General features: G+C 46.2%; 2 protein-coding genes across 6 annotated transcripts in view; one reads left to right on the top strand and one right to left on the bottom strand.

Moving 5' to 3' along the window:
- LOC311524837 (uncharacterized protein) overlaps positions 1 to 15,029 on the bottom strand; it is a 208,916-nt gene that overhangs the window by 8,283 nt on the left and 185,604 nt on the right. The window contains exons 1-2 of one of the 3 annotated variants that reach the window (XR_014712627.1): positions 5,439 to 5,566; positions 4,967 to 5,068 (exon numbers count right to left, since the gene is read on the bottom strand). The exons of 1 other annotated variant lie outside the window; for it this stretch is intronic. Coding sequence is in view for 1 of the 2 variants with exons in the window: in XM_084636381.1 (XP_084492507.1) it covers positions 4,967 to 5,068 (102 nt within the window). In the remaining variant the exon portion in view is untranslated. Of the gene's footprint in view, positions 1 to 4,966; positions 5,069 to 5,438; positions 5,567 to 15,029 lie in introns of those variants that run through there. One more of the 3 variants, XM_084636381.1, reaches the window with a different exon arrangement.
- FGF1 (fibroblast growth factor 1) overlaps positions 11,455 to 15,029 on the top strand; it is a 68,088-nt gene continuing 64,513 nt past the window's right edge. For 2 of the 3 annotated variants that reach the window (XM_084636377.1, XM_084636378.1), the window contains exon 1: positions 11,458 to 11,614. The gene's annotated coding sequence lies outside the window, so the exon portion shown is untranslated. Of the gene's footprint in view, positions 11,615 to 15,029 lie in introns of all 3 variants that reach the window. The other variant, XM_084636379.1, reaches the window with a different exon arrangement.

Genomic DNA, 15,029 nt, shown 5'->3' with positions numbered 1-15,029 from the left:
TGCTGTGACATTATCGGGGATACTGTTCCTGACGGCTTGTAGTCCACCTTTGTGTGGAATGTTGGTGTAGAGGGCTTCTACATCCATAGTGGCCAGGATGGTGTTTTCTGGAAGATCACCAATGGATTGTAGTTTCCTCAGGAAGTCAGTGGTGTCTTGAAGATAGCTAGGAGTGCTGGTAGCGTAGGGCCTGAAGAGGGAGTCTACATAGCCAGACAATCCTGCTGTCAGGATGCCAATGCCTGAGATGATGGGGCGTCCAGGATTTCCAGGTTTATGGATCTTGTGTAGCAGATAGAATATCCCAGGTCGGGGTTCCAGGGGTGTGTCTGTGCGGATTTGTTCTTGTGCTTTTTCAGGGAGTTTCTTGAGCAAATGATGTAGTTTCTTTTGGTAACCCTCAGTGGGATCAGAGGGTAATAGCTTGTAGAAAGTGGTGTTGGAGAGCTGCCTAGCAGCCTCTTGTTCATATTCCGACCTATTCATGACGACAACAGCACCTCCTTTGTCAGCCTTTTTGATTATGATGTCAGAGTTGTTTCTGAGGCTGTGGATGGCATTGTGTTCTGCATGGCTGAGGTTATGGGGCAAGTGATGTTGCTTTTCCACAATTTCAGCCCGTGCACATCGGCGGAAGCACTCTATGTAGAAGTCCAGTCTGTTGTTTCAACCTTCAGGAGAAGTCCACCCAGAATCCTTCTTTTTGTAGTCTTGGTAGGAAGGTCTCTGTGGGTTAGTATGTTGTTCAGAGGTGTTGGAAATATTCCTTGAGTCAGAGACATCGAAAATAGGATTCTAGGTCACCACAGAACTGTATCATGTTCGTGGGGGTGGAGGGGCAGAAGGAGAGGCCCCAAGATAGGACAGATTCTTCTGCTGGGCTAAGAGTATAGTTGGATAGATTAGCAATATTGCTGGGTGGGTTAAGGGAACCAATGTTGTGGCCCCTTGTGGCATGTAGTAGTTTAGATAGTTTAATGTCCTTTTGCTTTTGTACAGAAGCAAAGTGTGTGTTGTAAATGGCTTGTCTAGTTTTTGTAAAGTCCAGCCACGAGGAAGTTTGTGTAGAAGGTTGGTTTTTTATGAGAGTATCCAGTTTTGAGAGCTCATTCTTAATCTTTCCGTTTGCTGTAGAGGATGTTGATCAGGTGGTTCCGCAGTTTCTTTGAGAGCGTGTGGCACAAGCTGTCAGCATAGTCTGTGTGGTATGTAGACTGTAATGGATTTTTTACCTTCAGTCCTTTTGGTATGATGTCCATCTGTTTGCATTTGGAAAGGAAGATGATGTCTGTCTGTATCTGTACGAGTTTTTTCATGAAGTTGATAGATTTCCACTCCATATTTAGCACACTGGGATGCGCCAAGGCCTCATTTGTTGACATTTGTAAAGCACTTTTACCAGTGCTAGGATAATCTTTTTGTGAAAGGGGCTTTGAAGCACAAAATATTAAGCATGGTCAATGTGTGTGGTGCTGTTGACACTTAACAGAAGATGTGGTATATGTGTCAAGATAGTTACAACTGAAGTCAGACCTGGACAGTATAGTTCTGCTGCCCGCAGTGCTTTGGTTAAAGATCAGATGAAGATTCAGGAGTTAGACGGTGAGCTGTCTGGAGCAGGGATTGTCATTTTGTTCAGTAGTTGTACAGCACCTAGCACAATGGGGTCCTGGTCCATGACCAGATCCTGATAACACAAATAATAAATAAATACAGATATCATTGGGGGTTATTGTTGAATTACATCACGAATTTTGTTAAAAATACACCCACATGTATAAATGGATGACCACTACGAGTCCCGCCCATTAGCTTCTGTGCTCCCCTCCAGGTACTAGCTCTTTGAACTAAATGCTGACTGTATACATGGCATTTGTGGGACAGTCAGAAGGTGCTGGAAGGATACACTTAGCACCACAATGGCCTTTGATTTGTACATGTAGCACAGGGGAATCTTTGAATGTTTTATCCCTCACCTTTTTTCCATTTTTTTCCTGCAATTTGATCACATTTTCTCATGTGCTTGGTGTTTTCCAGGGAGAGTCTTAAACCTTGAATCCCTTGTGTGGACCTTGTTCATGGAATTCTGTGACCTCACAGCAGTTTACAAAGTTTGTAAGTTTACGAAGAGGATGGCCAAAATGCTCCCACCCTCATCTTTAACATGGACCTCTGCTTAGATCAGGATGGAACATCTCACACTGGGGTTTGCAGTCTCTGTCTGAATCAGGATCTGCTCCTAAGTGCTGAGCACCCTCCCTATATGACCAAATTGGGAGATGCAGTTGCCCTGCACCTCTCAGAATTAGACCCCAATCTGTTCCAATGTAAGTTTATTGGGAACAGATCCTGATGACTAGCCATCACAGCCCCCCACCAGGGCACAGTCTGGGTGCACTCTCCTTGTGGCAATCATCAGGACGTCACCATCAATGAAACAAAACACCCACGGTGACTTGAACTGTGTGGCAAAGCCAGTCTGGACAAAGGGAGATAATGAAATTCTGCTGCTGTGGAAGAGAGGTTTGCAGAAGCCGAGAAGGGCATGCCTGAGACAAAGGCAAGCTGCAATTTTCTGTGTTAACTGACTGGATGCCAGTGGAAGGGAAGAGACAGAGTTTTCTTTGTTCAAATGCCTTATGCCTCTGTTCCAGGAGAATGACTTGTAACCAGCTTCGCATTGTGTGAACAGGCCTGGCTGACACTATTTGCACAAATGGCTCAGTTGAGTGAAGACAAAATAAGGAATTCCTTGAGATTTTGGACAGTGAGGTATCCACTAGAACAGCCACCAGACACTGAAGGCTGCAATTTTGTTTTTCTCTTGGGGATCAGGTCAGAAAATGCAGTTGTGTGATGTAGTCCTTTCAGGCTGCACTGACCTTAGATGCCGAACGTTAGATGCCAAACTCTCTCTCTTCACCCTCTGTCCCCAGACTAGGAAAGCTACTCTTCCTTTCAATGCCAGAAAATGAGCGAGTAAGTCCCAGAGAAACAAGCAGGTGATACAAAGGAAGCAGACACCGAGTTTCTGGAGAATTGTACTGAAAGACACAGGAGTGGCAGTAAAGTCAAAAGTTGAACCAGTGTCATTCACAAAACCACAGAGATATAAATGGACATCAGTAATCCGTTTTCACTGCAAATGGTTATCTTTGTACACTGAAAAGAGTACTAACCAATTTGTGCTGCTCCTTGAAGTTTCTTAGTGCTGGTTCATAATTTGTTAATGCTGAGCGCCTAGTTCTATGCTCTAACCATTCTACAGTCCCCTCACCCTTCATACGCGTTGTAACATAATTAGCGGGGAGGTAAGGCCAGGTAGTGAAGAAAAACAGTAATTTCTAAACTAGCCAATATGGCATACCATGTGAAGTGTAAATGCATTCTCCAAGGGCAGTTCTCTGTAAGCCAAAAGTCTGTTCTTAATATGACAACAACACTCTGCCAGTTTACAAAGAGGAGAGGCTGCTCCTGATATGATACTCAAATAAGCAGGAATCTTATAAGCTGATTCAATTCCAGTTCTGGGTTTTTCCTCTGACGGGATGAACAATCATGCTGAATAGAATGGCTGCCATATGATATTAACAATTGTCCAGCAGATACAGACTGCAAAGCAACAAAGACATTGTCATATATGAACTAAGTCAGCAATTGAACCGCAGTCTCTGGTAATCGGAGGGCAAGTGCACTAACCTGTTAGATCATAGAGTTTCACCTTTCTTAACTTATTCTAGCTCCTTTCTAATAAATAAGATGCTGTATATTATAACATGCAATTCTTTTACCTATGCCACTGAAAGATGCTTGACTAACAATTTGAAGTCCTCCTGCAGGACAGATACAGTACAAGCAGAAAAACTTCAACTACATTGCACATTATGCCTCAGCTCTAACTTAATCATATACATGCAATACTTTGCCTTTCAGCTGTGATTGCCAATAAGGGTGCCAGTTGTTAACATAGAATCATAGAATCTCAGGGTTGGAAGGGACCTCAGGAGGTCATCTAGTCCAACCCCCTGCTCAAAGCAGGACCAATCCCCAGTTTTTGCCCCAGACCCCTAAATGGTCCCCTCAAGGATTGAACTCAACCCTGGGTTTAGCAGGCCAATGCTCAAACCACTGAGCTATCCCTCCCCCCATTGATAGCTATAGTAACCTGTCTGCTAGGAACAGGACTGGAGAATCATCTCACATTGATCTCCTAACACCTGTCAGGTGATAATTACCATGGGTCACTAGAGGATTCAAAGAACAGTACCCTACTAATTACATAGGACACAAAGCCTTAAAGATTCCTGAGCCCTTTCACACTGCGCAATGCAGAAGAAAGCCAAGACTACCTGTCAACAAGTTTGGTGTGAGCAAATGGTCACAATGCAGCCCTGGACATTTGGTTCCCTGATAATTCAGTAACCTTGGTGTGATTGTGGTGAATGCTCTGGCACAGGTTTAAAGTGTGTGCATATGGCAAAGAAGGGAGTCATCTGCTAACTGTTAGTACAAGTGACACTGTCGTTCCTGTTCAGATGCCAGCATGTAATGGATTATAAAATGTATAATCTAATCACAAAACAATGAAAAAAGACAAATAGAATTACCCTGATCTGGTTTGTAGAATAAGTGCTTTGCTTAGAAATCATGAGGAACTAGGTCATCTTAATGAGAAACAGCATTGTTTCCTGTCACTTTCCCTACATATCCTCAGTACCTTTCCAGGGAAGGCCCAACTCTGCTCTTCTTTAACTGCTCCAAACCAGGAGAGAATGAGGATCTATCCCAATGGAATCACTCCCATTTATATTAGTGTAAATGAGAGCAGAATTTGACCCACACATTTGACAGTGAAAGATCAAAGATTCTACATACTCTGCAAAAGTGTCTGAGGATTCCTCTCGGAGGGTCTCTAGTGGTTAGAGCAGAAAAGTAGAAGGAAAGAGTCCCGTGCACACCTACCTACCCTCCAGCTTCTGGGGAATTTCTCAGGCTGTCTTCCAGTGTCAGGACTTGGAGCGGCAGCACAGCTGTGGATACTGCAGGAACACTGCTGCTATCTCTGCAACTAGAAAGTGACACTGAATGTGATAGGGGAAAAGAGAAAGAGAGAGAAAGGAGTCCTATCCAGAGAAGCTGCAGCTCTTAAGCACCTCAGCTGTCTGGATTCACATGATGTAAGAGTATATTATTTGTCTGATTAGTAAAAAAGAAGACAAAATTACATTTCTTTGATGCCAATCATTTCCCGCAGAGAGCAAAAAGAAGCCAGGGTTTGGGAATGGGGACAGGTGACAGCTGAGGGGACATAGGATTTTCCGTTTCTCCTGCAGGCTGGTAGTAGTGGGTGTCTTTGCAACTGACCCATTGCATGACCATGGACACATCAAGTCACCAATCTGTGCCTCAGTTTCCCCCTCTGTAAAAAGGACACTTACCAGAAGTACCAAAGGGGGTTGCATTGACTGAGGCTTCAGAGGGGTGTTGAAGTTTCATTAATCAGTGTGTACAAAGTGCAGCAAGGCCCTCAGCTGTAGCGCACTGCGGATGTGCCAGCTATCCTTATTGCAGCAAATAGGCTCTTGAGCACTGTGACAAAAGCAAACCTGAAAAAGCAGATGGAGCTCTTTCACCAGCGTGAACTCAACAGAAAAATATCAACATCAGATGTGCCGTTTAAAGGAAGACATTGACTTCTAGTTATTTCTGGAAGTGCTTCCACTTGTCTGGGAGGCAGTAGCTGTGCACAGAGCTCTCCCTTGTGGTAAAAGCTATGACTAGCCAGATAGAAGCTTTTAGACCCAGAATGTGATCATCTTTGTAAATTCCAAGGCCAGAAGGGATGAGTGTGATCACCTTGTCTGACCTCCTAAGTAGCACAGGCCCATAGAACATCCCCAAATTAATTCCTAGAACATAGCTTTGAGAAAAACATCCAATCTGGATTTAAAATTTGCTAGAGACGGAGAATCCACTGTGACTCTTGGTAAATTGTCCCAATGGTTAATTACCCTCACGGTTAAAACTTTACACCTTGTTTCCAGTCTGAATTTGTCTAGTTTCAGCTTCCAGACATTGGATTATGTTATGCCTTTCTCTGCTAGAAGGAAGAGCTCATAATCAAATATTTGTTCCCTGTGTAGGTACTTATCAACTGTAATCAAGTCACCCCGTTAACTTTCCTTTAAGGTGCCACAAGTACTCCTTTTCTTTTTGCAGATACAGACTAACATGGCTGCTACTCTGAAATCTGTCACTATGGGTATATCTACACAGGGATAAAAGACCTCAGCACAGCTGTGGGTGGCCAGTGTCAGCTGACTCGGGCTCGTAGGGCTTAGGCTGAGGGGCTGGAAAATTACTGTGCAGACTTTTGGGCTCATTCTGGAGCCCGGGCTCTAGTATCCTCCCCCTTGTGGGGTCCTAGAGCTGGGACTCCAGCCCAAGCCCAAATACCTAGAGCAATTTTCCAGCCCCACAGCCTGAGTCCTGTAAGCCCGAGGTAGCTGACCCAGGTCAGCTGCGCGTCTTTAATTGCTTTGTAGACGTACCCTATCAGGCATGTTTTGTCATCCTTTAGCCATTCTTGCAGCTGTTCTCTGATACCATAAGATCTGTTTTATACAAAGCCAGTAACACATGGCAAATTTTTCTATATGTGCTTTAAAATCATCATTTTACATGCTGTCTTTGGACTACAAGATATAACCCATCTCTCAGCCCAAAATTTGACTCAGAAATTGGGCATTGTCACTATTTATTACACGATCTGATAGTATATTAAACTGAGGTTTTAGGAAATCATAGTCACATTAGGAAAATGTTTAATAGATTCCCCTGCTACATTTAAAAGTCAGAGGGTTGCACATGTGCACGGACAGGCTAGTTCAATGGGGCTCTGATCTCAGCTGGCGACAATGAAATACAAATAAAATAATAATAATAATAAGCCCTGCCAGGCAAAAGGTTACTTTCTGAACAGAGGTGCTGATATTTTAACCCCATTCACAGCTGCTATATATGCACCACAGGGTTTAAACAGACAGTCCAGCCAAGTAGATTAAATGCTATACTGGACAAGTGCATTTCCCTGCTGTTACGTAAGGAGTTGGTTAGCCTGCATCTGTACTGGAGATAGAATGGGACAGTGATTGCAGGAAAATACTGGGGTATCTGGGTTCTTTTTTCATTTTTGTAAATTACTTGCTGGATCACTTCGGCCCAAATGTTCAAGAGGGTCCGTCCGCTTGGGGGCCTCAAGTTTCAGACACTCTGCATGACACACCTATAGGCTGATTTTCAGAGTTGTTGAGGATTCACAGTTTCAACTAAAGGCAATGGGCCCTGCAGTTGGTTGGCACCTCCAAAATCCTGGCTGTCACCCTCTCAAGTGGGGCTCTCAAAATAAGTGGACTTTCCTGAAAACTTGGGTTTTACCATTTCTGTACCATTTGTGAACTGGGGAGAATATTAACTTACAGGGGTGTTGTGAGAAATAATGAATATGTATTACAGAGCTGGATCTGAACCCCAGACTCGGACCCGAACACGCTTGAACTTGGGGGAAGTTCACATTCAGCTGCAGAATTCATGGTGGGTCTGTGTCCACATAATGATCTCCATGGAAACCCATGTCTAATTTGTAGGGCTCTCTAAGATCCTCCAGTGGCAAGGACAATATAAGTGTGAAGCAGTAGCAGTAATAATAATGAGTAACAATAAGAATAACAATAAGAATTTATTACCAAACCTAGTAATTTCTGATCTTTGTGTGAAACTGAGCTGCTTGCTCTCAAAAAATCCTTCTCTTGCTCACATGGGGGCTGGAACAATTTATACAGTGGGGGTGCTGAGTGGCATTGAACCAAACTGTAAGCCCTGTATATGATGGAAAGCACTTCAAGCCTGGGGGTGCAGCAACACCCCCTGTATTCCCAGTTCCAGCACCTATGCTTGCCCAGTTTCATTTCTACAGGCTGATATCTTCATACATGCAAAAAGTGTTCAGACCATTATTGTGAATTGCACTGGGTTTGATCTTAAGCAGTGCTGAGCATTTACATTCCCACAGAACGCATAGGAGCTGTGAGTTTTCTGCAACAATCAGTATCAGGCCCTAAGTGCACCAAAACACTGTGGGCAGATGCCTTGCACAGATCCTGACAGCAAAACTTCTCGGATAGGCTTATTTCAATTTCCTGGCGGCCAAAACAGAGTTGTCTGTCTCATTGTCTTTCCTTGGCCGACACTGTGTTTCTGGGACACATAATATGGCTGTTTAGGGCAGAGACAGCAATGCCTCGGCTTTCTGCAGTAGGGAGACAGCGAACATTTTAAACACACACCTGCACGCACGCACGCTCAGGTGATATGGCATGAAAGGAAGGTCTAAACTGACCCTGGATTTTCTCCTTGGAAATGCCTCCAGTGTAAATTGTGTATTGACCAAGGAAGCTGGATTCCTCAGCCAAAATGTTTTCCTGGACTTCTTTGAGCTGCACAGTGATAGAGCCCTTCACTGGAGATTCAGAGGGAATCAGCTATGTTGAGCTCTTCCCTGTGTAGTTTTAGCTGGGGGGGTGTCTGGGGGAGAGGTGCTCCCTGAAGATGACAGCACTAGGATTCGGAAACAGTTCCTACATTTCCACCAGCCTTTCTACTGGACTCTGCAGCCATTGACATGATACTCCATCAAAGCCAGAGCCATTACAATAACTATCCAACCCCTGCAGCTTGTTAAGACTGGCTTTTCATCTGGTCTTTCTATTAATTCTGGCTGTGCACTTCACACTGTAGTCGTTTTTGGGCTGGGACCATGTCCTCCTCTGTGTTCTGTGAAGCCTAACCACACACCGGTGATTCATTAATAATGGCCCCGTCCTATGAGACCCTCCACTGCCATGGTGGTCAATGCTCAGAATAATGTGAGAGCCTGAGGCACTCACACCTGGGCATAAGAATTGCCCAGAAACCTGGAAGGAGTTGGGGGGAGGCTCACAGGCAGGAGGGAGAGAGGTGTTTGGAAGGTATATCCCAGGCCCTCAGTGTGCAGCATGACTCTCTTTTGTTTAGATGGGCGTTGTACCCACTGTCTGAAAGCCACAGCTTTCTTGGGAGTGATCGGTCACCGGTGCTACTCACAAGACGCTAGATAGAGAAGTTCAGACCTAGAACCAGGTGTAGATGTTCCAGGGGAGAATGGACATGGAGGTAGGGCGCAGGCTCTTCTCTAGAGAGAACGGTCCCAGATTCCCGCACATCAGCTGCATTTCAAAGAGACCAGCTGGGTGATCTCAAAACAGGAGAACCCCTGCCCCTTCCAATCCCTCATGCTATAGATCTGCCCAAGTCCTTGCATGTGGAAGGGATTCAAGAGAGCAGGCCACTGTTGCCTTCCCAGCGAGCCAGCTCAGAGCACTCAGCCACTCATCCCCTCCCAACCCATCCAATGAAGCACCAATGTCAGGAACTCTGCCCCCTCCCTTTCCCTGCAGTTGTCATGAACTCCAGCAGCTCCTCCCCCAATGTCATTCCTGTGGCCTCCCCAGCAGCTCTGCTCCCTACAGAAACTCTGTCCTTTTACAGGGTGCTCTGCCCCCTCCCTGGACACCCACCCTGCCTCCAATTCCACTCCTGTCCTTCCTGTAGCAGCTGCACCCAGGTACTGAGAGCCTTCATCCCACAAGCCTGTCTGCTGCCCCTCGTCCTTCCTCCCCACCACCCCACTCACTGTCCCCAGAGCCTCTTACAGGAACTCTCTGCTCCCTCCTCCCCGCAGTCACTGCCCCTCTGGGGGGAATGTGTGTGCATGAGCGATGGGTGCGGAGAGCATGTGTTTATGGTGGGTACAGGTTACAAGCTGTGACTTTTCCTCCTCTACTCTCTCCGCTGGAATTACTGCTATTATTAGAGTGAGTGTGTGTGTGTAGAGAGAGGGAGCAGGAACGTGATGGATAGGGAGAGTGGGGGTGTGCAGAACAGGAGGAGGGAAGCCTGAATTCCCTTAAAATCTTCTAGAATGTGGGACGTTGAACATGGGCCCGACCCCCACTTCACATTATTCGCTTTCCCACAGCTCCCCAACTCACCCTCAGCTGTTAATGGACCTGCATGAGCAAGAGAGAAGCAATTCCACAAACACTGATGCCTTTCACAAACACCCTCTTGTTCAAAACCTCCAACACCTGCCAGAGGTCTGCCAGCTCCGTGCTCTCTGAATAACTGAACAGCTTTGCCTCCTACCCCTCGTATTTCAGGCAGAAAACAGGTAGGATCACAGAGCAAAGCAGTGCAGCTTGTTAGACTGCAGGTGCCAGTGTTTGACAAGTTGTTAGTCCATTAGTCCTTTCTCCCTTCCTCCCAAGGAATGGCCTGCCAGATATTTGCCTTTGGCTTCTGCACAGCATTCCTGTCAGCAGGAAGCTCAGCCCATGTGGAGTGTATATGACCCTGGGAAGTCTTGAGTGCCCACAACACCTACTGAGATCACCAATTGAGTACTTTGCAGGATCAAGTACAGCAGCCACCCATTCTTAAGGCTGCCGTAATATGCCTAGCACATTTTTATGTGCCCCCTGCTTCCAGCCACTTCCCAGCACATGTGGATTTCCTCGTGGGAAACCAATTTGTTAGTCTCTAAGGTGCCACAAGTACTCCTCTGTTCTTTTTGCCAGTTTCACAAACACTCTCGTACCATTTACAAGAACTCAAGCAATCCTGCTTCCTGTTGAGGCATAGTATATAGAGAATATAAAGCGAAACTGGTTTATAGTGAACTGGCAAATAAGGAAACTGCATGTGGAGGGAGAGCAAGCCCCTGTGAGTTCAGGGCAATGTACAAATTGCAGTTCCACTCATCACAAACCATCTCTGACCACAGCGCAGCTGTTTGGGGAGAAAAATGGCTTTGCTGCAAGAGAGTTACACCAGACAATGGGAAAGAATCAGTGAGAACACCACACCTAACTGAGAAGCTTTTAAGCCCATCAACATGGCAGCTGTTCAAAGCTCCCTGGAGCCCTCCAAGCACATGGGGGAGGCAGACTGGATGAAATCCATGTCCCTTCACCTGGGCTCATGTCCAGCCCCAAAATAGCTCTTGTGCCAAGTCCAAAAAAAAGATCACATGAGAAGGAAAAAAAGAAAAGCAAATTATTTCCCTTATTTTCTTAGTTTGTCCTACGTGGGTGGCAGTATAGAGACCTGAGCTTCCAGGGGCTTCACTACCTCAGGGTCCCACCTCAACCTGCTCAATGATGGATGCCAGATTTTGACTGGGACCCGACAGCGATCTGGATTTGTTAGTGAGCTTGGTGATACTATTTTCACTTGGAGCCATTTTTTGTGAGCTTTTCTGTATGTCTCTCCTTTCAGGATCCTCTTGGCCTTCAGTGAAGAAGACCGATCTGGGAAAGGGCCCCCCTGTTCCAACACAACATCTAACCGCCCTATAGGCAGGTCAACAGCATCGCCTCCTTTAGGGAAACTCTCTTCCTTAGCTGTTGGAAAGAACTCCCTTCCTCCCACAGCTCCAGCCCTGTCGCTCCTACTTTTCAGCAGTGTGTGCTAACCAGAGCAGAAACCAGCCCGAGAGCGCCTGAGCCTGAGAACCAAGGTGAGTGTTACAGCACCTCAGTCCTCTCAGGGGGCTTCTGAACTCTTGGGTTCCCTACAGGGCATCCTGCCTTGGCACAACAGTGGGGAAGCTTCCCAGCGGCTTTGATGTTTGCTTCCCCCTCTCAGATGATCTGCAGTGTGTTTTTTGAACTCCCACTGAAGCTTACAGGCTGGGCTGGCTGCGTATTGCAGGGGGAACAATCAGGGTTTTTCTTGATCTCTGGGCTTCAAGTCCTGAGTCACATTTGCTCCGCTGCAGCAGAAAACTAGGATTTCTAAGGGGGCCGGGGTTGGAGAAGGGGGATTTCTCCATTTAATTTTTGTTTCCAGGTTGTAGCTGACTGAATTACACTTGCTGAGCAATTTGACCATTATAGCTCCAAGGACAATATGAAGCCAAGCCCTATTATGTGCGGGATGCTGTACGTGTCATTTTAAACAGCTCTGCAGGAAACCTGTGTTAGGTGAAATGGTTTTTGTTATTGCTTCTTCCTGGTTTTGTTTTGGGGGTGGGGGTGAGAGAAAGCTAGGGGGATGGCTGAACCACATACTCCCTGTGTTTGTGTGAGAAAGAGAAAGCAGGCAGTCACACCCACTGCTTCCTGGAGGGAGAAAGTGGCTCTTTAGTTAAGTGTTTACTGTATTTCCAAAGAGCCCAATAAAAAAGTACAGTATTTATGGGGTGCAGAGAAGCGTCCATATGGCTGAGCATGTCAGGAGAAGGGTTTATTACTGATGCCTAGGGCAGGAGTTAGCCATAGGAAGAGGGTTGGGAAGGGTAAAATAGTCCTGCACTACAGTGAGAGTTTTGCAATGTGTCGGAATAGGGGAGACTGAGGGGAGTGACGCTAAATGTAAATTCTTTATGCACATGCACACACACATGTGTGCAAACACACCCATGCTTTATGTATCTTGTGGTACAGACAGATAGTAAGAAGGCAGTATAGAACGGGAGCTAACTAATAGTTTAGGACAAGTTATTTCTGACCCTACTGACTGTCTGCCATTGATTGACTGTACACAGGCTGCTCACTGTGCTCAGAACTCCATGCTGGTGAATATTCATCTGTCCTACACTGGTGGATGCTGTTGCTGTTTGCTGTTAAATGGCTGCTATATTCCACTCCAGAGGTGGCTGTACTTCAGGAGTAGAGGAAATGATGCCTGAATGCAGTGTATAGAGTTAATAATATCTGCAAAACAATTTAGGATGAATAGTGCTGTACTACATTATTATTGCAGGGCAGATCCAGAAGTTCTCACTCAGTCAAATCTCCCATTGTGGTCAAGGGGTAGGGTAAGAACAGAGTAAAAGTTAAGAAGGGACTCCAGGATTTGGCAACGCTCCTAAGTGAATGAATCGGTTTCTTGTGTTAACCTGAGTAACTTCCTATGCTCTACTACTGATAACACCTGTAAGATGCAGCTGAGAGCTGGAGAGATGAACAGATGCCAGGACAGGGAAAGAAGGTTGGTACCATCAACTTTCAGTGCTAACATATTTTGAAACAGCATTTAATTAAAACATGTTAGCTAACACTTTTGTTAGTCTACAGAAAGGCATCAGTGTATTTCCAGCTAGGACTGGATTTCCAAATACTTAGGCCATGATCACACAAGGAATAAAGGTATATTTTAACTATGTGTTGGCTAACACCTGTTAACTAACACACACTGAAATCCTAATGTAGACAAAGCAAGGTGTAATTTTAACATGTGTTAATTGGTCAAAACCCCTTGACCAGCTAACCTGTTAAAACTACAGTTTGCCTTGGCTATAGTAGGATTTAAACATGTTAGCACACACATTTTCCCTAGAGGAGGTGAAGCCATAGAGAACAGCAGCTTTCATGGAATTTCCACTGGGTCCGGACATGCTATCATTTGCCTGAGGAAGCTTATCCCCTTGGGATGTCCAGCCAAATTTGTCAGGCTAAAGAGCTTTAGAAAATACAGGGGAGCCTCAGCACTTCTGGATACTTCACCAAGCTTCAACTCTCTTGAGGCCAACCTATCCCTAATCTATCCCTAACCTGTCCCGGTAGTATCACGGGAATGCCTCCATCACAACAGCACCTTCTTGCATAGACTCCCTTCCCATTCTCTGTCAGCTGAGCTGCTTGAAAACAAAGAGAAAACCCCACATTAAACACAGCACCACTGGGGAGTTCCTACCATCTGCAGTCGTGCTTCTCAATCGGACATTGCTTCAGTTCCCGACATCCCAGTGAGGCAGAATGGCCTCCCTCTGGACCCGAGATGGAGGAACCATTTCATTCCCTGTGGTGGGTGCAACTAACTCGGCCCAACCCCCTCGCAGGAAGTGCAGGGGCAGGGCAGGAAGTATAAGAGTAGGGCCCTGCAGCTCAGTGGTGAGCAGATCTGGGAAGGAGGCAGATGTCCCTACTAGACAGCTGAGCCCTTTGTGAGGTCCACAACCGGCTGCAGAACGGATCAGAGTCCTACTGGCCCAGGAGATGGAAGGACCTGGGGAAATACCAAAGGAAGCACCACCCGACTGTGAGCCAGAGCCTGGTGGTGGTGGCAGCGTGATGCCAGGAGAGTGAGATAGGAAGTAGCCCAGGGAAACCAGATGTTGGTCCGGTTGTGTTGCCAGGACGTGAGGCAGCAATATTACGTGTTCCCATTGACCCACTGTGAGCGTCCTGGGCTGGGCCATGGTGGATTAGGCTGGGCCTGGGTCCCCCTACCCCTGTCGCTTCCCCACACCTGGAGCTGGCTGCATATTCACCTAGGCCAGAAGGCCTGCACCTGACTGTTGTTGCTTGTCCCAGCCAGGAAGCTGAGGGCTATAGACTGATTGCTTGCTGTACCCTGCCCAGAGGGCTGGAGCCACAGGTTATTGTTGCTTGCCCAGCCATGAGGCTGTGGGTCAAAGACTGTGCAATTACTCAGGAGGCCTAAACCCTAGATGTTTGGTGGGTACTCCAAACAGGGGCTGGAGCTATGAACCAAAGGGCCATGTGCTGGGTCCTGTGGTGGAGATTGGATTGTGGAGCGGGCTGGTCCGTGATCACAAATCAGACCACCCTGACAACATCCGGCCTTCCTCTGGACCCGAGAGGGAGGAACCATTACACACTCTAAAGTGCTTGCGTAGATGTGTGCATGGAAATAAATGAATCTGGCATTTGATAAAGGTTAGAACCTTGCCCTTGCTAAACAGCCAATAAAAGAACCAAACATCAAGGCATGAGGCAAAGAGCTGGGAAGAAAAAAAGAAATACTCCTTTTCCTTCAGCAGTTTTTCTGATCCCACTTCACCACAATCTACTGTTTCCTAGGCAATGGAAGCCTCAAAATAAACAGAAGCCTGTTAGGCTGTGTCCTGTAGTCCATTCAGTTTAACCATCTGCCCAGAAGAAAACCTTTCTAACATGATTTACTTA

The sequence above is a fragment of the Lepidochelys olivacea genome (genome assembly GCF_965140295.1).
Source record: "Lepidochelys olivacea isolate rLepOli2 genome assembly, chromosome: 8".
Taxonomy (NCBI): domain Eukaryota; kingdom Metazoa; phylum Chordata; order Testudines; family Cheloniidae; genus Lepidochelys; species Lepidochelys olivacea.
The sequence above is the reverse complement of the archived record's forward strand: the minus strand, read 5'-3'. Positions and strand labels throughout refer to the sequence as shown.